This window comes from Varanus komodoensis, unplaced genomic scaffold (assembly GCF_004798865.1).
Source record: "Varanus komodoensis strain SLA01 unplaced genomic scaffold, ASM479886v1 scaffold25, whole genome shotgun sequence".
Lineage (NCBI taxonomy): Eukaryota > Metazoa > Chordata > Lepidosauria > Squamata > Varanidae > Varanus > Varanus komodoensis.
In genome coordinates, this window is record NW_025335661.1 from 9,186,819 (window position 1) to 9,211,319 (window position 24,501).

At 39.7% G+C, this 24,501-nt stretch overlaps 1 protein-coding gene across 1 annotated transcript in view; it reads left to right on the forward strand.

Annotated features, from left to right (window-relative positions):
• The window catches only part of FBXO36 (F-box protein 36), a 39,774-nt gene that overhangs the window by 9,735 nt on the left and 5,538 nt on the right, over positions 1-24,501 (forward strand). The window contains exon 2 of the mRNA XM_044432923.1: positions 11,470-11,578. Within this exon, the coding sequence (XP_044288858.1) occupies positions 11,470-11,578 (109 nt within the window). The remainder of the gene's footprint in view (positions 1-11,469; positions 11,579-24,501) is intronic.

Here is a 24,501-nt window from a genome sequence, read left to right on the forward strand (position 1 = left end):
TTCCTGCTTAACATTCTATACTGGCAATTATTGATATACCCAGACTTAATACTCATCTTGTCATGCAACATTTTGTCTCTAATATATTTATGCTACTACAAATTATAATTTATTTCTTGAATTAACTTATTCAAGCACTGATTCACTGCCCTCACTATTCAAGGACTGATTCACACTTATGGCACCTCCTGCATAAGCACCTTAAGAGCACTTGGAGTCTTGGCTAGGCATGCCTTGTAAGAACCAATGCATCTGTGTGAGGGCTGTTGAGACAATGTGCTCTATGGCAATGGCAGAGAGAGAGAAAGCGAGCAAGAGAGTGAGCGAGCTGCAACCCACATATGAAGCTGAGTCCTCTCATAAATAGCATCTTCATGTTATTGTTGAGCAGTTCCAGTTCCAGTCATAGGCATTGTGCTCTTCCAAGGGAAATAAATAGCATTCACTTCAAAAGGAAATTACCTGTTGAGCCGGACTGATTAGGAGGTAAGGTATTGTTTTGTGATGTCAGGAATAACTGTGTACAAAAAGGCATAGTGGCACTTGGATGTTGATTCTTGTGATAGTCTTCTAGATTGCATAGTGTTTCAGATCTAAATTGTATTTTAGATCTAAAATTGATTAAGAAAGAGAATGTGATAAAGAAGGGGCTGAGGCAGGAACATTTACTTATTTGTTTCAGTTATATGTGCTAAGGCTCAAGTAAGAGGAGGATAAGGTATGGAAACTAAGGGGCTGAGCCAACAAAAGAGGTGGGTTTTGAGGAAGTTTTGGAACAAAGTAAGATCTGTCATCGCTTAGATCGGTGGTGGCGAACCTATGGCACATGTGCCACAGTGGGCATGCGAAGCCCTATCTGTTAGCACGCGAGCCAAGTTGCCCCAGCATCACCCCAGCAGCCAAACATCGGATAACAGTGTACACAGGGGCCATGCGCTTGCTCGGAAAGGAGTAATGGTGCCAGGTGATGATGTCAAAAGCCGCGACACATTAGCCTTGACTCATCTGAGCTTTGGCATGACCTGTCAGTGCGCTGCCAAAGATACATATATATTTGGTTGGACTGGCTGTTTTCAGGTTTTATTGCAGTGTTGGCACTTTACAATAAATAAGTGGGTTTTGGGTTGCAGTTTGGGGACTCAGTCTCTAAAAGGTTCTCCATCACTGGGCTAGGGTTAGAAAAATGAGGTGTCCTGGCATGATTTTTATGGTTGGAATGTGTTTAGAATGGGCAGAAATGATGAGCTGTGCAGAAAAAGCTACTTAAGGAAGACTTTTTCAAAATCTTCCTCTTTTCAATGGAACTTTAGCCCTGTATTAGGGTTAGGGGTATGCACCAGGGTAGGGATAGGCCAATGGTGGCCAACCTATGGCATACGTGCCACAGTGGGCACACAGAGCCCTCTCTGTCAGCACGCAAACCAAGTTGCCCCAGCATTGCCCCAGCAGCCGAGCATCGGATAACAGCACACATAGGGGCCATACGCATGCTCGGAAAGGAGTAGCGGTGCCAGGCAATGATTTGATTAGCTGCAACTCATCCAAGCTTTCACATGGCCGGTCAGTGCACTGCCGTGTGTGTGTGTGTGTGTGTGTGTGTGTGTGTGTGTATTTGATTGGAATGGCTGTGAGTTGTTTTTTCTAAATGAAAACCTCAGTTTTCAGGTTTTATGGTAGTGTTAGCGCTTTGCAATAAATAAGTGGGTTTTGGGTTGCAGTTTGGGCACTCGGTCTCTAAAAGGTTCACCATCACTGGCCTAGATAGTAGAAAGCAGTCCCAGATATAAGGAGTAGCAAGGGAGAGAGGGCCTTGTTTGAGGCCTTTGAAGATAATGAAGATTCCGTATTAAATCTAGTATCAAACCGGAGGCAGTGTAGGGATTTAAGAAGGTTTCATATCGCAGCAAAATAGAGAAGAACAAATAGGACTGTTTAATCATGAAATAGCAAAGGATTGGCATATCTCTGTGATCACTACTTTCATGTCACTTTTTAGGGCCCTTAGGATGCTGCTTCCAATATCTTCTTCTCAAAAAGAAACATCTAATTTTCTGTAGTGCCTTTTCAGTAGTGGTGCCACCAGCTGAAGATAAGCATCCTAAGGATGCTTGCCAGGCTATTCATCAGTTAGTTTTAGATATTCAGTTAAGACCTGCTGTATTTACAGGAATATATGGATGAATAGATTCCAATGTTTCTCTTCTTTATTTTTATTACTGTTTTAGGGATGTTAAGTTTTATTGTACATGAATCTAAATGTTTTTTTATTGAAAGATGACTAATACATAATATAAATAATTTACTGTAGTTCCAAATAGAGTTAAGAATGTCCAAAATTAATTTTAGTTAATGCATTGATTCATTTGCTATTCAGTGTGGTTTATAGTAATTATAGTAATGTTACTAAGCTCAGATTATGAAATCTGAAATGTACACTCAACATATTTTAATTAAAATTTCCAACCCAGTTTAGCAGGAGAGAGAATTGGAGAACAATTCCCAGGGCAAAGTGGCCTATAATAATCTGTAAAAGTTAAATTGTATCAACTAAGAAAAAAATGTTCACTGATCTGGTGGAATCAAGCAATCGTTGAGTAGAATTAGACTGTAGTATAGTAGGCTGTAGCAATACTGCCTGTCTGTTTCTTTTTTCTGGCTATGACAGTGAAGCCAACTTTAATTAGAATACTTTAATTATTTATTTTGTTGTTAGTGCTCTCAAGTCCCTCCAACTTATGGTGACTCTATATATGAAAGCTCTCCAAATTGCCCTATCCATGTCAGCCTTCAACTCTTTTCAATTCAAGGTGGTGCATTTCTTTATGGATTCAATCCATCTCATATCTGGTCCTCCTTTTTTTCTTCTGTCTTCTGCTTTCATCACCATTACTGTCTTTCCAGGAAGTTTTCCCTTCTCATTGTGTGTCCCAAGTATGACAGCCTCAGTTTTGTCATTTTTGCTTCTAGGGAAAGTGCTAGCTTTCTTTGAGTGTTTCTTCAATCTCTAAGCTTTTTCTGCCTTGTTGCTACTAGATTGTCTTTTGGCATCCTTATTTAATAATGTCTCTGGTTTCAGTCCACCTTTCTTCTGGCTCACAGTCAATTTTGTTGCACAATGGAAATCTGTTCTTTATGTGGACTTTAAATTCTTAAGAGATGTCACTTAAATTTTATTTTGGCACTGTGTTTCTATCGAGGATCTTTTTAGCTTGACACTGGTTTTTAAATAAACAGCTGGTGGTCACTACTACAATCTGCTCCTGGTCTTGTTTTGGAAGTAAGAATGCAGCTTTTCTATCCTTTGCTTCCAATTACATAATCTGCTTGATTTCTGTATTGGCCGTCTGGAGAAGTCCATGTAGACAACCATCTGAGCCATTGCTTGAAGTATGTGTTTGCAATGAACAGGTTGTTGGCTTCACAAATTCTTAGTTATTTTTCTGATTCATTTCTTACCCCTACGCCAAATTTTCCTACCAAATTTGATTCTGGTTTGTTTCCTACTTTTCCATTCTTCTGGGATTAGCAGCATTTCTTGTTTTGTTGTGTTATCAATTTCCTCTTGAACATCTGCATAGAAATTTTTATTTCTTGTTTGGCATCTGTTGTTGGAGCATAAACTTGAATGATGGTTATGTTGGTAGGTTTTCCACTAATTCTGATTGAGATTATTAAGTTGAATTTTGCATTATAAACTGCTATTACCTGTGCTACATCTTGTCTCAATATTAGAGATACTCAATTTCTTCTGAGTTTGTCATTTCCAGAGTACAGCATTTTGTTTGAGTGGAAATGTCCCATTTCAGTCCAATTCAGTTTGCTCATAGCAAGTACTGCAATGTTCATTCTTTCCATTTCTTGCTTCACAATCTCCAGTTTACCTTGATTCATGCTTCTTAGATTCTCATGTTCTGTGTCCTAATTGAATGTGTTGTGCTGCATTGGATTTTCCTTTCACCTCTGTGCATATCAGCCATCAGACTTCAGTTTTGATCTAGTAGCATCATTAGCAACATCACTACTGGTATTTGTCCTTGACCTTTCCCAAGTAGCTCCGAAAGTGCCTTCCAAACTGGGGGTCTCATCTTCTGACACCATCTCTTGTTTCATTTTGGATCGTTTTATCATAGGGTTTTCAAAGTGAGAAAATTCAAAAGGGGATTGCCACATCCTCCTGTGTACTACTAACCAGAGTTAGCTTGAACATCATTGCCATTGTCTGTAAAAGATCCTCCACCAGTGTCACCTTCATCTTCTGTTGCTGCCCAGTAGCTGCCTTTCAGAAGTTTCTCTGCCCCCATCACCATTAATGAGATCCATTCTCATTTTGCTGATATGACCATTACTAATGGTGGATGCATCTTATTCTGGTGTCTCATTCTTGACCATTCTTGGGTGACCCTGCTAGGAGACTGTTCTGGTCTCTTGACAGGATTGTTCTCAACACTCTGAAAACCTCTCACCATGTTAAGGCAGGCATCCAAGAGGTGTTTTTGATAGGGACATTTATTTTATTTTATTTTTTAATTCCAACCACTAGCCAACGCTCTCTAGGCAATGCACAATATTAAACAATTTAAAACATAGAATACAATATAAAATGCAGTATAAAATCTAAATAGCTAAAACTACAGTATAAAATAAAAGCAGGAAGTAGAATAGGATGTCCCAGCAGTACAAAGATTTAAATACAATGTATTTCCAGCTTTCTTTTGAGAAAAGTAAAATTCTGCAAAACTAGCTTTCCCCAGAGGAATCTATAGAGGAATTATTCTGATGGAAATGTCACCTATCTTTAGTCATGATTACTATGCTCTATCTTGGGGGCCCAGAATTTGGGTGGGCAGCGGTTGCAAATAAGGTCTTATCTGTGATGATGCCATAATCTTCCAAATGATTTTCTTTGAACATCATTTTGTTTTATTTGGAGGGCAAGTTGCAACAATTAGCAGGTTGAAACAATTTTGTTTGTCAGAGCTTTTGGTAAAGAATTGTAAAGACTAACTCTTTAGAGTTACATTTCCTGCTACAGAAGCTCTGGAGCAAAGGAAAATCAGGGTAACAAGACAGGAATAACAAAAGGAGGACAAATGAATAAAATGTTTTTGTAGTCAAAGTAATTATCTTCCATAAAAGTGCCCGTGTAGGACTTAGACAACTATGATAACTAATAAGAATAGCCTCTGTGGGGTGTACTCATTTTTCAGTTTAGTGTTTCCTTAACTGGGATATTCCCCCCAGGGGTAAAGGAAAACAAAGCATGCTACATTACAAATGATATGCCCCTAGATGAGCCCCAAATGGCTATTGTGGCTCCTTTAGGGAAGATAGCGTGCTACCTGAATAAAGGCAGAAACCCATCCACACACTTAGGGATGATTTTATTTTCAGAACCACAGACTGTTTCTCCTAATAGACTTGAAACATGAGACATCTCTTTGACCCTGATTAAACTGTAATTTGATCATGTTCCTTAGGAACTTAGTTTGTCTTATCGAAACACTTCAGGTAGACATCAAATATAGATAAATAACTGTTTAGCTAGACTGTTTAGTTCTGATGTTGAGTAGGTGGCTCCAAACTTTTGACATGATCAGACTTTGTCTCAGTGGACAGTAGATCTAACTACTTAAGAAGGAAAGGCATTCTCAGGTTTTAAGTGTTTTTGTAGATTCTTCACATGGCCTTGCTGATGGGTCTGGGCACTCATGGTGTGTTCTGCATATTATTGTTAATAATAAAGAATTTGTATGATATCAGACCTAATGGGGAGGAAGTTTTAAGAACACCCCAGTTTCTTAGCATAGAAATCAATGTTCTGTTGGCTCCTATCATAGATTCACTGTTCAACAGAATACAGTCTTATCACCATCCCATTGCTGCCTACTTTAATCCACATAATTGAGCAAGAATGGTGAAAGCTCTCAATTCTGCCACCAATTTTTTGCAAAATAGAGAATCTTTATAGACTCTTTATACACTTTATAGACTTTAGGAAGAAGGCCTTCTAGTTCAAACAGTCTACTCCCAACTCAATAGGAGCAGCATCACAATAAAAACCTAAACATAACACTCACACCTCCCCCACAGTGGGATGAAAACTAGACAATCAGTCAAAAGAGTATTCCACAGAGACACTATCCCTTAGAGGGCCAATTAGCAAACATCAGCCTACTAACAGTTTCTGTGGAATAAAGTAACATCATTCTTTGGCTGCCTTCCCTAAAATCTCAGGATCCTTATGGTGATATTCCAAACCAAAGCACATAGGCTAACAAGCTGGCAAATTAATAAAGCATGGCACATGGCTTATTGTGGTTCAAAAGCGATGACAATAGCATTTCCCTTAGGAAACATATCTAGCCTTACAACTCAGGCTTTCACCAAGAAACAAACTTGAGAGTAGAAAACCTCCCGTTTGACAATAAAGGACTGTTCTGATCATCCTTGGACAACATACTAGACTGAATGCAGAAAATGAAGTCATCCATCCTCACAAAATAGCCAGTGTGTTGTGGTAGTTAAAGTGCTAGACTGGGGACCTGGGGCAGCTGGATTCGAATTCCTGCCCAGTTCTGCACAGTATAATTTAGAGCACTCTTAACCATGGAAATTGCTTTCCTTTCCTCCTTGTATAAACATATAAGAGAACCTGTGCTAGATGATACCAGGAGTCCATCTGGCTACTGTTCACATAGTGGCCTACCAGCAGCCCATGAGGGCTTCAGTACAAAAGCACCCTTCTGTCCATGGACCCCAGCAAAGGATGCACATAGGGGTCCTGTCTCTGGTCCATATAGTAGGTAGCCATCAGGGCTAGTATTAATTCTTTCCCACCATGGTGGCACTGAGGGGAAGAGATTTCTCCTAGATTTGAAAAGTGCAGATATTAAAGCAAATGTATTTTTGCATCGATGAGTTGACTATTTTGTTCTTTTAATTACCATTTGGATGAAAAGGTAAAACAAGATGCGGTTAACTTACTGCATAGCTATTACTGAAGTAAAAGTTCTTTTGAAAAAGTTGAACTGTTACAAATTCTTTTTTGCCTTGCTCTAATGATTCAAGTATTGGAAAAGGATGTTGCTATGATCTTGAGTTTGAAAGGTACATATGTGAATGAATGACAAAAAGAAATCTATTACTTGCTTTACTCCATCCAAAGTTTTGGGGTGTTTCTCTTCTTGAGAAAAGAGTTCTAGAGTGTCTGGTTCTCAGTATAACTGAATGATAGCTTGATAACCTTTATCTCTCAGACCTGACAACTGCTGGCAGTATCACAGATTTTAACTATGTAACTGATAGTGTCCTTTTTTTGGAATGGTGTCACCTTCAACACTCCAGTGGCTCTAAGTCTGTTGTCTTTCCAGTAGCAAGTAGATACTTTTCTCATCTTAGGCTTTTACAGGATTTTGTTTCTAGTTTTAGTGTGATTGCTGCTTTTTCTAAGCTTCTGCTTTTATCATTTGTTTTCTGTTCCATTATTACTGAAGTAATTTAACTGAATTTTACAATTTTGTTCACTTCAGCTACAAATCTCTGCTCTTCACAGAAAGTTGTTGATGTAAACTTTATATTTGTAAGCTGCCTAGGGACTTTTTAAGTAATTGGCAGCTTAGCAAAGGAAATATAAGTAAATAGAAATATCAGAAATAGAAATAATGCAATAGAATTGAAATAATAGCAGATATACAATAAAAGAGCAATAGTAACAAATATAAAATAGAGCATGACCAAGCAGCGTAAAACCATAACTGAAGATGAAACTCAGTTAAAATGCCTTGGACATTATAAGGTTTTCACCTAGCACTAAAATAGACAAGATCAGGTGTCAACTAAGCTTTTCTTGGGGGAATATTCCACAAGTGGGACACTGCCACCAAGAAGGCTCTTTATTTTATTTATTTATTTATTAAAACATTTTTATGCCGCCCCATTCGCCAAAGCCTCGGGCCTCTTTACCATGGGTCCTCAAAGTACGGCTCGCAGGACGGATCTGGCTCGCCATGGCCATCCATCCGGCCCACACCACCATTTGCCGTCCGTGCGCTCGCTTACCACGCGGGTGGGGAGGTGGTGGCTTGCTTGCTCGGAAATGGTCTCCGAGCGAGCAAGCCACTGCCATCTGCTTCCTGTACGCATGCGCTTGCCACTGCCTCGCAGCGCGGGCAGGGAGGTGGTGGCTTGTTCACTCAGAGATGGTTTTGGACTCGCTGGGAGATCTCCGAGCGAGTGAGCCACTGCTGCGCACGCCTGACGGCACCTCACTGCCTGCACCCCCAGGCACCCCCACTTCACCGGCCCGTGATGGTCACTGCAGCCTTTCAACTGGCCCCCTATTCAAAAAGTTTGAGGACCCCTGCTCTTTACTGTCACTGGTGTTCACTATGTTTGTGACAGCAGAGACAGCAGGAGATTTGTTATTTATTAGATTTATATCCCACCTTTTTCTTTTAAAGCAGCTTACATAATTCTCCTCCTGCTGCTCCCAACAGCTACCTTATGAAGTAAGTTGGCTTGAGAGTCTGCAACTGGCCAAAAGTCACCCAGTCGATTCCATGACTTAGCAGGAATTAAGTACTGGTGCTTTGAATTAGGACTCAGAAGCTGACCAGGAGCTTTTATAGATGTTGGCATCAGCACAATGTGTGTGTAGTGCCCATTTCAGTTAGTCCTCTTAAACCATCATCATGCAGTATAGTAGTTTACCTTAGAGGTTTCAAAGCATGAACTAGAGGCTAGGATTTCTCTGCTAAAGAAAGGCTCACAGTTGGTACACCTATGGACACCATTTGTGCTTCCATCAATGAACCTGAATCTACAAATCTCTCCAAAGAGTAGTTCTTTCTTGTAAGGGAATGTAATCCTATCCAGAACATCATACGGATTGCCAGCTTGAACAGATGAACCGCCCATCAATAGCACCTCTTATATGGCTTGAACTTCAGTTTATTGAGCCTCATCCAGTCCATTACCAAGATCAGGCACTTGGGAGGGAGTAATTTTAGTTGTTTTGTATTTGGAAGCTAGTTTGGACGCTTCATCACCCCCGCATTCTGTACTACTGCAGCAATTTCTGGGTTTTGGAGGATTTGGGAAGGAGGTTTGTCAGTTCTGTTCTATTTGACAGTACAGGATGCTACTAGAGTTGTAGTGCACACACCCTTTTTTGTGCCGCAACAGTATTACAGGTGCATAAAACCTGAGCCATGCATAATTCACACAATTATGCACTCTGGGTGTCACCCATGCATTCTGGGTGTCACAGTGCACTGAAGTATAAAGCTTTTCATGTCATGTTGCTTAAAATATATTTTTAAAAGTTGGATAAACTTCTTTGGAATAAAAAAGTGATATCACAGTAACTCCAACAGGATTCTCAAACTGTTAAGATGACTTGTAATAATACTACAACAAAGTATATGTTATAATGACAAGTTACTCTAGCTGAAGAGTATAGTTGCTTCCTATTCTTAGGCCCTGAAAGGTTATTTTTCCCCCTGAGTGTATGTTCCAGCATTTCAGATTACCTAGATATTAAAGAGAGTAATGGAATTATAATAAATGATATGCTATGTCTGTCTTCTTTTTACTCATTAAAAGCTTCTTTACTAGATGACAGCACTCAATCTTGTCTTCTTCATTACTGTAAGATTTAGTCTAATAGTACTTAAAATATAATATCGTAGGTGTAGTCAGACAACATAGTACACAGTATACAGTGAACAGTTAAGGCTGCAAGTTTATGCATCCTTATTTGAGAATAAGCCCAATTAAACACAGTAGGAGTTACATCTGCGTAAACATACAGAAGTTTGGACTTTACATGTTCTTCAGGTATATGATATTTTAAAAGGTATGCAACTGACCCATTTAAACATAGTACCTCTGTCCAAAGTTCAGAACAGGATAAAATAGAATCCATAGGCCTATGAGATCAGGAGAGCTACAATGCATGCCAGAATTTGACCCACCCATTAATTTTCACCCAGAAGTAAGTGCAGGTGCTTGTTTAACAGTCTTCTGGGGAACATGCTTTCTCTATTAAATGTGTCTCCAAGGACATGTTGGAAAGACTTAAGGATTTCTGTATCTATTGTTTAACTAGAACCCTGAATTCTACCAACCAATGTCTGGACCAATTCAGATCCCAATAATTTGTTTTGAGTACCAGCACTAAACTGAGCTCCTAATTAGGGATGTCAGAAGAATCTGTAATAGATTCAAATAGGTTCATTGGTCTATGAATCTGACCTGCAGTTTCCACAACAGACCGGTTTTTCCTGAGTTGCATGGATTACGTAGTCTTGCAGACCAGTATTTTTCTAGTTTCTGGAATGGTATGCAATTTTAATACTTGAAAATACAATAAATAAATAAATGAATAATTCTGACTAAAAATGTGTACTTTTACCTATGGACTAAATATGGAAATTTGCATTTTGGAATTTGTGCATTTTCAAAAGTATACATTTGTAGAAGTGTGTACAAACACAAATTCTGGAAAACAGATACATGAAGCAAATAATAGGCTTGTAGGCATGCTATATCAGTATAGCTGTATGTCTTCATTTTCTATAAGAGATTGATACAATGTGCCATTTAGTTGATAGAATTGAAGGATGAATGTTTACACAAGAAATAAATACCCAAATTTTCCTCCGTAATGCTTCCCCTGTAGCTTATTATACTGGGTTTTTTGTATGCAGAATGCAATTAATTCTTTCTGAGTGGGTTTGAGTTATTAATATTATTAAAAATACGTATAGCCCACCTTTTTCCTGGCAGAAATCCAAGGCAAATTACATAATCCATTTTATCCTACCCTATGAGGTAGGATAGGCTGAGAGTTAATGACAAACCAAACTCAGTCAGAGAACTTTGTAGCCAAAAGAACTGCAACCTAGATCTCCTGAGTTCCAGTCCAGTTCTCATTCATTATAGCACACCGGCTCTCATAAGAATAGCACTTTTGAAAATAAAAGGCCTTTAAAAAGCACCTTATGACATAGTTGGGGAGTCTGCTGTTCAAAACGAAAAATAGTTAACAGTTCCACTGTACGCAACCAGACTTTGAATATGCATCAAATAGCTTCTTGAATTCCAGCCGTCAGCTTTAATCAGACATCACTCTGATAATTACATGAATTGTCAGTTCTCTCTTCTTGATGCAAACACTTGCATAGCTGAGATACTAATTATATGTCATACTTGAGAAGCTAAAAGGATTGCACACCAGAAAGGAGGAATAGTTTTCCCCTTAAAGAATGAAGGTATTCTAACATTCAGGGATCACATATGGTACTGGAAAAGTAGCTATAATCTGATGCAATTCCTCCTGGTGTAATTATCAGAAGGGTATAGAATTGTAGTATTTGAATCTAAAATACTTGCTAATATAAGCAAAATATTGTATATAAAATATCCTGAACTTCATTTTTAATGTTTGATAATATTCTCTACTTACAGGTAATTTTCAGGTGGTGGAAAATTTCTCTTAGAAGTGAAAATCGTGAAGCAAGACCTGGAGAACTCAAAGAATCCCATGAAGACTTCTTAGATGACCCCTCTCTCCAAAGTAAGATACAGGAAAATACAGTCTCATGATGGATGTGCCACTTATCCATATACATGCCAGCATAAGACCTTGATTAATCACCTCTTTAATGATGAGCTGTAAAGATGACATTTCAAATGATGGAAAAGTACCCTTGTTTCCTGATGAAAGGTGACAGCATGTAATAGTACTAACATGACATTCCTCCTATTTTTTTAGCTTGTTAGGATTTGAAGGAAATATATGCCCAGTGTTTCAGAAGGAAAAGATATAATCTTGTACATTCATGCCAAATACTTTTGAAGGACACATATAATCACTACTTCTGGTGGAAATCAATTAAAATCATATATATACCAAATTGTTAGGGGACAATCCCTAATTTTTGAAAGTACAAAATGTTTTTCAAGGTTCTTTTTTTATTGTAATTAGAAAATCCCTTGAGTTACCATCTTCAAAAAAAAAACTGCTGAAAGATTCTAAAAGGTATGTGTGGATTTGTTGGTCTCAAATTATGAATTGTGGAGTTTGTATTTCTAATATGTCATTGAATGTTTAAGTGTGCTGACATTGTTGTTTAGCTAAGTAAAAAAGATGGCTGATATGTAGATATATCATCTCTTCTGGTCAGGGTGGAAGAGTTGGAAGCAACTTGGTTCTAGCTTTGCAAGCTTGTTATTGTTTCAATTTTTCCCCTTTAATTTTAAAAGCAGTGTTTCATTTTTATAACCTGGTTATCAAAATCCTCAACCTGGTTATTTAACCTGGTTATTTGAAATCCTAAAATCCTCAAATACCAAGGACATGATAGCAAATTTACTATAGACCCGTATCTTATTACATTAATTACTATAAACAGTTGTTGCAACATTTATGCTCAACTCCACAGTGAGTAAGGAAGTGGAATTAGTTAATGCAAAGACTTTAATCCAACAAGCATTGTTTTTGAATTTGGATTTTGGGATTCTCTGCTTAATCTTGTAGCTTAGTATTTCTAAGTTTGCTTTCAGTGAGCCCAACAGTTCATCATTTTCTGCTTTGCTCTTAATGTTTCTGTAGGAAGACTTTTGCTGCTTGGTAATTTTTAGATTAAGCCTAAGACTTGGCTAATACATAATTTTGGCTTTTTGTCAGCACTATTATAATAAACTCCCTCTTGTCGGAGAATGGTTTTTACCAGAGAACAATACAAACAGTTAGGTCTAACCCCTGTGACTGAAAATGTTAAGTCTTTTGTTAAGATGTTTATACAACCCAGAATCATTCCTTTTTTAAGCCATTGTGTAGAGAAAATGATCATAATTGGGAAGCCAGTACATCCACTGAGGGTGCCCTAGACTGGTCTCTTGATCCTAAATGTCTAATGAAATCTCTGGACACTAAAATATAGACAAGAGGTAGGGGCAGCTTAGTTGCTGATTTGGCTTCTGCAGGAGAGGTCTTCTGCAGTTCAGAAGCTTTGCCCTGCAGATCTCTGGTGAGCACTAGATCAAATTTAAGAACCATTAACACCCAGACATCCACTTGCAACTGTACAAGCAAGAAGATGTTTTAGTAGCAACACAGCCGGATACCCATCCTATGAATATCAATGATGTTTTTGCAGATTTCCAGTTTGAAAAACAGCTACTTAGCAACCAATACGACCTGTTAAGGAGTCTCTTCTCCTGCTGGGCAGATGATCTATCCAAGAAAAAGGTATTTTTGACCGAATACAAGGAGCATCTATCTACCCTACTGAACTTTGTGTTGGTCAGCTTAAGAGGAGGGGAACAACTCTTAGTTGGAACAGTTATGCCGGACTCTCTTAACATGTCTAAGCCAAAAGATAACTGTATAAACAATCCTCCTGTCCAACTGCTCTCAAAAGGGAAGGTTGGGAAAAATTTAGGTCAGAGAACAGTAAAACCAAGATAGCTACACAACTGGGTAATAAGTTATACAGGTGCAAATCCATCAAGATTTATTTATTTGATTATATTTATTTACCACCCCATAGCCCAGACAGCTGTCTGGGTGGTTAACCATAAAATACAATAAGATAAACAGTACATTAATAACACATATAAAACAGTAAGTTCCTATAATAAATGTCCTCACCATCACTAAAGGACCTAGCACCTGAACCCATGTTGAACCAGTGGCAAATGGGCAAAGCCCTTTGGCACCATCTTTGAAGTGCCTTCGTGCACACTACCACTGAAGAAAATGGCTGTTGGAAAAGCCACACCCCAAACCTAAAGGTGGGATTGGCTTTCTCCTGCTCTCACTCTTTCTCTTTCTCTCTAGCCACATTTGGGTTGCTATGGAAGGCAGTGGTAGAAAAGAGAGACAGTGACGTGGATGGTCCATCCATGCAGGGTACAGCAATGGGGTCAGGCAGGCAGATAGTAGCCTGACATTTAAAGATAGATGATATTTAAACCTAAAAAAGACATTTAAACATCTTCTACAAGTATCATGCAATCATGCAGAATAGAATCTAACATCATAACAAAGAGGAAATGATTCAGAGTGTAAAGACAAGCTCCATGAGCCTAAGCTTGCACAACCTCATGCTAACTTTCCCTTAAAAATTCTCTCCTGGAATATAGCAGGTTGGAAATATAAGTGTAATGATCCAGATTTTATAGCCTACCTCAACAGCTTTGAAGAAGTTATTCTCCAAGAAACTTGGAGTGCGGTCCTTATTCATGTTCATGGATTTGTGTCCCACTATACCCTATCAATTCCTAATAAAGGCAAAGATAGAGCCAGATAAGGTTCATGTTTGTTGGTGTCGTTGTCTCTAGATCTTCGCAAAGGCTGTCCCTTTGTGCTGGCTCTAGTAGTGGAGCTAAGAGGTAAGAGACTATCTGTTCTGTTTTTTAATGTTGTTCATCCTCTGCTGGCTTGTAGAGAGAAGCTGTTTAGGTTCACTGGCTTAAAGATGAAAGCTTTTATGTAGAACAGTTGGCAAAATTCCCTTTGGCCTATCCCTTAATTGCAGGAGGCTTTAATACAAAAACTGGGACCTCCCTGGTAGACCCATCCAATAATTGTGAGCACTTTTCTTTGAGCAGGGAAAACCTTAAAGATGATCTACACTGTTCCAAAGACAGCCTTGTCAATTTTACTGGAGTTCTCTTACTCCTCTTTGCATCCAGAAACAATTTAATTATTTAAATTGCTGCAGTGCTGAGGATGCCTGCAGTGGATTTACATACACATCCTCCAAAAGTACAAGTTGTTGTTGTTGTTAGTCGCGAAGTCGTGTCCGACCCATCACGACCCCATGGACAACATTCCTCCAGGCCTTCCTGTCCTCCACCATCCCCTGGAGTCCACTTAAGCTCACGCTGACTGCTTCAGTGACTCCATCTAGCCACCTCATCCTCTGCCGTCCCCTTCTTCTTTTGCCATCTACTGTTCCCAGCATTAGGCTCTTCTCCAGGGAGTCCTTCCTTCTCATTAGGTGGCCAAAGTATTTTGAGTTTCATCTTCAGGATCTGGCCTTCTAAAGAGCAGTCAGGGTTGATCTCCTCTAGGACTGACTGGTTTGACCACCTTGCAGTCCAAGGGACTCACAGGAGTCTCCTCCAGCACCACAATTCAAAGGCCTCAATTCTTCAACTCTCGGCCTTCCTTATGGTCCATGTTTCACAGCCATACATTGCAACTGGGAAAACCATAGTTGACTATACACACTTTTGTTGGCAAGGTGATGTCTCTGCTTTTTAGTATGCTGTCTAGATTTGCCATAGCTTTCCTCCCCAGGAGCAAGCGTCTTTTAATTTCTTGGCTGCAGTCCCCGTCTGTTGTGATCTTGGAGACCGGGAAAATAAAATCTGTCACTACCTCCATTTCTTCCCCATCTATTTGCCAGGAAGTGAGCGGACCGGATGCCATGATCTTAGTTTTCTTAATGTTGAGTTTCAAGCCACCTTTTGCGGACTTCTCCTTCACCTGCATCAAGAGGATCTTTAGTTCCTCTTCACTTTCTGCCATGAGAGTGGTATCATCTGCATATCTGAGGTTGTTGATATTTCTCCCAGCAATCTTAATTCCAACTGGTGATTCATCTAGCCCTGCCTTTCTCATGATGTGCTCTGTATATAAGTTAAATAGGCAGAGCGACAGTATACGGCCTTGCTGAACTCGTTTCTCAATTTTGAACCAGTCAGTGGTTCCGTGTCCAGTTCTCACTATTGCATCTTGACCCACATATAGGTTTCTCAAGAGACAAATAAGAAAATCTGGTACTCCCATCTCTTTAAGAACTTGCCACAATTTGTTGTGATGCACACAGTCACAGGCTTTAGCATAGTCAATGAAGCAGAAGTAGATGTTTTTCTGGAACTCCCTAGCTTTCTCCATGATCCAGCATATGTTGGCAATTTAATCTCTAGTTCCTCCGCCTCTTAGAAATCCCGCCTGTACTTCTGGTAGTTCTCGGTCCACATACTGCTGGAGCCTAGCTTGTAGGATTTTGAGCATAACTTTGCTAGCACGTGAAATGAGTGCAATGGTGTGGTAGTTTGAACATTCTTTGACATTGCCCTTCTTTGGAATTGGAATGTAAACTGACCTTTTCCAATCCTGAGGCCACTGTTGAGTCTTCCAAATTTGCTGGCATATTGAGTGTAGCACTTTTACTGCATCGTCTTTTAAGGTTTTGAACAGCTCAGCTGGAATACTGTCTCCTCCACTAGCTTTGTTGTTGCTCAGACCTCCTAAGGCCCTTTTGACTTCACATTCCAGGATGTCTGGCTTGCAGTCAGTGACCACCCCATCGTGGTTATCAGGGACATTAAGCTCTTCTTGTGTAATCTTACCACCTCTTCTTAATCTCTTCTGCCTCTGTTAGGTCCCTGCCATTCTGGTCCTTTATCATGCCCATCTTTGCATGAAATATTCCCTTCATATCTCCAATTTTTTTGAAGAGATCTCTGGTCCTCCCTATTCTATTGTTTTCTTCTATTTCTTTGCACTGTTCATTTAAGAAGGCATTCTTATCTCTTCTAGCTATTCTCTGGAATTCTGCATTCATTTGGGTGTATCATTCTCTTTCTCCCTTGCCTTTTGCTTCCCTTCTTTCCTCAGCTATTTATAAAGCTTCCTCAGACAGCCTTTTTGCTTTCTTGCATTTCTTTTTCTTTGGGATGGTTTTAATTGCTACCTCTTTTACAATGTTGCAAACCTCCATCCATAGTTCTTCAGGCACTCTACTGTATATTCATCAGGTATATGATTTAGGTCATACCTGAGTGACCTAGTGCTTTTCCCTACTTTCTTCAATTTAAGCCTAAATTTTGCAACCAGAAGCTCATGATCTGAGCCACAGTCAGCTCCTGGTCTAGTTTTTACTGACTGTATAGAGCTTTGCCATCTTTGACTGCAGAGCACATAGTCAATCTGATTTCTGTGTTGACCGTCTGGTGATGTCCATGTGTAGAGTCGTTTCTTGGGTTGTTGGAAAAGAGTGTTTGCTATGACCATCGTATTCTCTTGACAAAATTCTACCAGCCTGTGCCCTGCTTCATTTTGTACTCCAAGGCCAAACTTGCCTGTTTTTCCAGTTATCTTTTGGCTTCCTACTTTAGCATTCCAATCCCCCATGATGATCAGGGCATCATTTTTTGGTGTTAATTCTAGAAGGTGTTGTAGGCCTTCATAGAACCGGTCAACTTCAGCCTCTTCAGCACCAGTGGTTGGGGCATAGACTTGGACTACTGTGATGTTGAATGGTTTGCCTCGGATTCGAACTGAGATAATTCTGTCATTTTGGAGATTGTATCCCAGTACTGCTTTTCCTACTCTTTTATTGACTATGAAGGCTACTCCATTTCTTCTGAGAGAATCCTGCCCATAGTAGTATACCTGATGGTCATCTGAATTAAAATCACCCATTCCTGTCCATTTTAGTTTGCTGATTCCCAAGATGTCAATATTCAGTCTTGTCATCTCATGTTTGACCACATCCAGCTTACTACCTGGACTCATAGATCTTACATTCCAGGTTTCTATGCAGTATAGTTCTTTACAGCATCGAACTCTCCTTTCACCACCAGATACATCTGCAACTGAGTGTCCTTTCGGCTTTGACCCAGTCGCTTCATTCTTTCTGGTGCTACTAGTACTAGCCCTCTGCTCTTCTCCAGTAGCACATTGGACACCTTCCGACCTGAGGGGCTCATCTGCTAGCATCGTATCTTTTTGCCTTTTGGTACCGTCCATGGGGTTTTCATGGCAAGGATACTGGAGTGGGTTGCCACTTCCTTCTCCAGTGGATCACGTTTTGTCAGAGTTCTCTGCTATGACCTGTCCGTCTTGGGTGCCCCTGCACAGCACAGCTCATAGCTTCATTGAGCTACACAAGCCCCTTCACCACGACAAGGCAGTGATTCATGAAGGAGAAAGAGCAAGTATAGTTGACTATATCCTAGTACATCCTCAGTTTAAAATATGGGGCTGTAGTTTTGGAGATGCAGCCCATACTGATAGTGATCATCTCCCCTGGAGCTACTTCTTGACAACTCAGGTCCTTCAAAATTGAAGGCTCAACTTAGTCTATTTTCTGGTTCATAGACTATAGGAAATTCCAAGAAGATCCAATGGTCTCATGAAATTGGTCAGGCTTTTAATACATTAGTCCATTCCCCTTGCTTAGCAAATGCTTTCTATAACCACTCTCACTAGCCAGGACATTTAAATTTTTGGAGAAGCTATACCAATCCTGAAGTTACTCTTACAAGCCCCTGCTAGTACAACAATGTGACCAGGATCTGTCAGGAATAAATGGTTCATCCAGGAATGTTCTGTATTCCAGAGCCATGTTCAATCAGCCTACAGATCATATCATGTATATAATAAGCTTCAGCTCCCACATCATAATATGAGCTTAGGAAAGACTATAAGATACTCTTCTAAAGAATGAAGCTCTTCATGAGTCATGTCAGATGCTCATAGCTGCATTGGTAACTCACAGCAGCAGCATCTGAAACTCATAGAACAGATATTATGTGGGCACCAATTTGGTTTCCATGCTCTAATTGTTCCCTCAAAGGTATTACATCGTCTTCTTTCAGTGTCACAGGAGCTGTTTTAAAGCCAGTCTGTAGGTGGGACTGAATTCAATAAGCTGTTTTGCTTGGTTCCAGGTTATCCATTTTGGCTTTGCTGCAGGATAGTCCTTATAAACTCTCTGGTCTCTCAGACTCTCTTTGGTTCTTTTGAATCTCCCTGGTCAAAGGCTGTGATGACCAAAATTACTTCAACAAGGCTTTCTCTGGACATGTTATTATCCAGGGGTCTGGCCAGTGCTAAATCAATTGTGAAACAGCAGCTGCTGGACATAGATTCACAGGATCTCTGTGGTACTGCCTAGGGACCATGTTCACTTCAGTCTATAGGATAACCAGTATCATTTAGTAAAGAAGGGATGCCCTATCTATTTTGACTGATGACTCTTAAATATATGAAAGCATTTTCACTTTCTAGATTCAGTGCATTTTTCTCCAAACTTTTGGATGGTAGATATAACAAAATATGGTGCCCATGTAATATGGGGGAATCCATAGGGTATATTTTATTGATTTTGTTTATTGTTTTATTGTCCTGTAGGCTTCATCAAGGGGGAAGAAATGACCTTTTAAATACTATTATATGGGTTTTTTTCTGGCCATTCGATTTACCTTTTTAACCATTTTATTACTTAAAAGCTCAGATAAGTCAATTAGGGAGCAAGTGACTACATTTTTGCGTAAGGCTATCTCTATTAGACCTTGTCAGCTGTTTTCCTATAGTCATGCAATACTGTATGTTTGTATTAAAGGTGTATGGTCAATTGACTGTAATAAAGATTGAATGAAAGATATATGCATGGAAGTGCTGGAAGTTTTTAGGGAGTTCTCAGAAGTCTTAGAGGGCACCCTAGTCAGTAGATAAGAAATGAATTCATTTATCTATCTTCCTCTTACAAGCAAGAACAGACAAGTAACAAGAAACATCTGACTCTCCCCAGATTCCAGCTAGTGATTGAGCTATAGAATGACACTGTCCACTTATACCGAGATGCAAGATATGGAAAAATTTTGTGCATCTATTGTTGTTGTTGTTATTACAGTTGGGCATCCACAGTGCTTTTTTTGTAAAAAAAAAAAAAAAAAGGTGCCGGAACTCAAGTAGCCGGCAGTAAGTGTGCGACCACACACACACAGTAGAGCATCCCAAGCCAGCAGCTATCTCACTATCAGATAGCAGACACAAAAGCAGCCTGCAGGCACTATGTTAATGATGTTTGCTGCTGATCTGCTATGATTCAAAATCACTTCGTAAAATCCATTGGAAAAAAAGGTGCCAGAACACCGTTCTGGTGCGTTCGATGACAAAAAAAAGCCCTGGGCATCCATATTCTCTGGGGTTGGGGGCACAAGACCCCCTCAAAAGTGGAAATATTGTAAAATTTCCCTTTTTTCTTGATATTCATATACCAGCATACAAGACAACCCCCAATTTTTGTTTTGCTATTTTTGGTTGCAAGGGTTCTGGCTCAGCCAGATGGTACCGGAGGCTGAGAAAACAGCTTGGCCCAAAAATGGTATTCTGCAGAGTTCCAGTCCTGTGCAGTCCTCTATCTTAATTTATCAGAGTGCCATCATTTTAGTTAAAGCGGTCCTGCTCCCTGTGTATTATTGGGGTGGAATAATTAAGATGGTCTCAGGCACTGGATGTTGAATTTTGCCAGGTGGGGCTTCTGCCTCAGACATGAATTCTGGCTCAAAAGAGGAGAATGTAATGTTGGGCCCTGCTGCTCTGCCTGGCCTCCTACAGCCTGATGAAAGGGGATGGTGTGAGGTGTTAAAGACTGATAAAGCCAGTCCTCCTTAGCTTTGATGAAGTCTCCTATATATCAGTCAGGATATCATCCCTAGCAACAGGAAGAGATCTCTGCAGGAGAAGGTGTTTCAGGGGTATTTTCTTGAGTCCATCAGCACAAGAGGACAGGGCAGGGCAGAGGTGGGTGTGCCTCTGGAACTTGACATCATGCCAACATGTTAAAGTCATCAGTTGACTCCCTTCTCACCCCCTTTATCATAAAGCTTACATTATAAAGCTTACATTATAGAGGAAAGGACATATTTGATAGAAGCACCCCAATAATGGAATGTCCTCCACAGGGAGGTATACCTGGCACATGGATGGAAACCTTTAAATAGTGGCTACATTTACATTTTCTGTCAGCTCCTGGTAGCTGCCTTTCTCTACTACTTACAGGTACATATTTTACCTGCTGAATGAGAGAGATGGAGAAGAAGCTATATAGACTAGGCTTCTCTGCAGTAATTTTGGGTAATTATGGGCTCAAGAAGTCCCAATTTCTTGTTGTACAAAGATTAATGGATCTTTGGCATTTGAGAACTGCTGCTAATAAAATTGTTCCTCATTATTTCACCCCAACTACAATAACAGCTATAATGCTGGAATTACTGCAGCCGCGTATCTGTACACATTAACTATTCCAAAGTACAGAAGAACATTTACTCTTGCCTGCTTTAATGTGCTACCATCAGCACTATTAAAAGGATGATTGAGCAAGATCCCAGTCAATGAATTGGTATGTTCTTGTGCAGCTAGAGCAGTAGAAACAGTGGGACATGTTCTCTTATATTGCAGCTTTTATAGGGAATGCAGAGATATTGATTATACCACTAATAACAGACCTTTATAGTAATAATTATTTTACTCTGGTATCAATTTGTTGTATTCTCTTATGTTACTGGAAATGTTGCCAGGAAGGAAAAAAATGTAGTCACCCTGTTGAGTGAAGATACTGTATAAACTGTATTTGTTTTAACTGTGTATTTATTCTACCATTGATTTTTAAAAAATTAATTTCGTGGTCTGTGACCGTAATAAATAAATGGGGGGGGGAGCGGGCACTAGCTTAGTTGTCTGTTAGATTCTAAGCCCAAAAAGAATCATCCAGGCATTTTAAAACACATTTGCCATCATAAATATTTTAACCATTTTTCTTTATTGGATTTTTATCTGCTGTTATAATTGCATATATTGCTTCATGTTTAACTTCTTAAAATTTTGTAATCCACCTTAGAGTCATTGATATAAGATGGCATCTATTTGTTTAAATAAATCTCAAATATTCATGATTGGGATAGATGAGTAGATGCCAACCCTTTTTTCAAATGTGCTATAAATCAGTTTTCTAGGGAAAGCCATAGCTCAGTGGTAGAGCACATGCTTTGCGTGCAGAAGATTCCAGGTTAAATGTCTAGCTAAAAGAATGAGACCTTCACATGAGCCTTTGGATTGCTGATGGCTGTTCAGAAGAGCCAATGCTGAATAATGGACCACTGGTCTGACTTGGTATAAGATAGATTCCTATGTCACTCACCCTGCCTTCTGTACCTTGAGGTGGTTTTCCTTTGATTCCACTAATCAGGAGCAGGCAGCAGCAGGTTAAATGCATGAAGGAGTGTGAAAGGGCCCAGTGTGTCAGCCCCTGGACAATCCCCAAGATTTTAGGGCCTGTGGTTGTACTGTTTGCTACAGTATAAGGAGCCAAAGGAGCATAAATAAAGGAGCTTTAAGGAGCCAAAAATAAGTAGCATAAAGTAGCCAGAGGCATTTAGTAAGTTCGATTTAGAACTAAGGCAAGTTCCAAAGGCAACAACCAAAGTTCCCAAGGGCCAGGAGCAGGTAACATGTTCCAGTCCTAGAAAGAAGGTGGTTGAGTTCCTGAAGATAATGGCAATCAACAGGGCTTAGTTTTGCTTCAGAAGTCTGTATCCCCTTGACAAGTTGTGCAAACTGGAGAGCCAGGTCTTGAAAGCCTTTACACTGAAATACATTTCTTACATCCCCAAGTAAATACAGGCTTTCTTTCCCCCATGTCACTATTTCCTAACTAAAGTCAGTATCCTCTGTCTTAGACAGTTGAGAAATTCAGCACAGACAAGTTCAGGGAGAACTAATGATAGCCAAAAGGATTGATTTACTCAGCTTGACGGGAGAAGTTTAAATGGGATCAAGATGGATTCAGCTGCTAAAAGATCTCTCTGATGGAATGACTTGAATTCAGAATATGGAGGGGTACTGGGAAATGGATAAAGGGTCTTCAGGAATAACTAGAAATAATCCAGGAGTTAGGAAAGCCTAGAAGCTACGAGGAGTACACAGCCATGGGGGGTATCCCAAGACTATTCTATGCTTAAGTGCAAAGTTAGGTGGAACATTTCTTCAGGGAATATTTGCCTCAGACGAAGTGGTGCAGCTTGGAGGAAATCCCTCCGAGGGATGAAGGTTCCAAATGAAAAGCGAACCAGTACTGACACACCACTTCCAAGGTTGTTTACTTTCCTTCAAATCTTTCCAAGTTTAGGAAACCTTTTCTGTCTAAAACTTTGGCAAAATTAAGAGAGAAATATATTAATTTGTGAAAAAATATGACAATTAAGCCAGTGATACTACTTTAATGGGCTGAGTTGTTGATAAATGAAAATCTGATCCTAATTCTGGTAAGATCCTAAAAATGCAAAATTCCATAGCTAATTCCATTTAGCTAATTTTATCTCTAGTTTTTAGAGTAATTAATTAACATTTGACTTTGCCTCTCCATAGTTGGTCTTCATGCTATAATTGTATGTCTTTTATAACACTGGGAGGCATTCACAAAAATGCTTTTGTAAAATATTTGTTTTTCCTCAAGCAAAGATAAAATAATTTTTGTCATTATGCCAGTTTAAACATTATGCCAGTTTACTATCATACACAGGCACTTTAAGCTTATAGTGGAATACTTATGAGATAAACATTTTAAATAATCAGGAACTAATAATGGTTTCAAAATGTTAGTAATAGTGTCTAAACATTATGCAGAGTGAAGCAGCCAAGCTCAATGGCAATTGTATTCTTGCCAATTTATGCTGGGTTTCAGGGCATTATCATGCTCTTTAATTTGATTTTATATTTGATCATCTATGTCTACAAGCCTTGTGAAATTTTATGATTCTCTGTGTATTAGCATTTCAGTAACAGACCACTATATCCCTTTTCTTTAGGTTCAAAACTTAGTCAATTGTGCATTTTTAATAAGAGCGCACTTCAGTGGCCTCTAGACAATGCCTAGGAAACCATAGGATTGTTTGAGTTTCCTGTCAAGGGTCAGAAAATCACTCTGGCTTGAGGAGCTGCATTTGGACCCCTGTCCCCTTCCCTTACAGTCAGCATGCTGGCTACAGGGCCACAAAGTGACATCACATAAAGTTTTTGTTGGGCATTCCGGGTAGCAGGGAAGGGAAGAGTCCAGTACCACCATCTATTGTATCCTGGTGGAACTGAGCCTCCTTCCCTCCCCCATCCAAAGCATCAGAGTTAGCCAAAATTGCCTGTCCAGGTGTTTTGCAGGACAGGACTTTCTCCTCTGTGTTTCTCCCACCCTGCATAGGTTGTGATTCTTTGAGTTGAGTAAGTTTGTCTATCAATTGGTAACATGAACAGAAGATTTATCCTATATCAGATTTTTATTTTAAATACTGCTATTCTATCAAAACTTGATAATCCAATCTTCCTATGTTCATTTTATTTCATGTTTCAGTTTACCTTTCCGTTCATTCTAAACAGAATAGCCATACACAAGAGCATATATATTTTGGTTCCATTCTATTAGATTGGAGGATACAGTAACAACTTTTCATTCTTTATTGAGACATTAGGATTGTTTCATGTTCTTTGTGAGATGGTGTATTTTGTTACCTCAGCCTAACTTTCATGTCATCATCTACATCAGGGGTCTCAAACTCGCAGCCCGCGGGCCAATTGCCGGGATGGGCGGGGCATGGGGGAGGGGCCCTGTGGCCTTCAAAGCGCTGGCGGCATCTGGGCCAGCCGTGGGATGAGCGGCCCACCACCACCGCGGTGGTGGAATACTTGATGCGGCCCAGCCT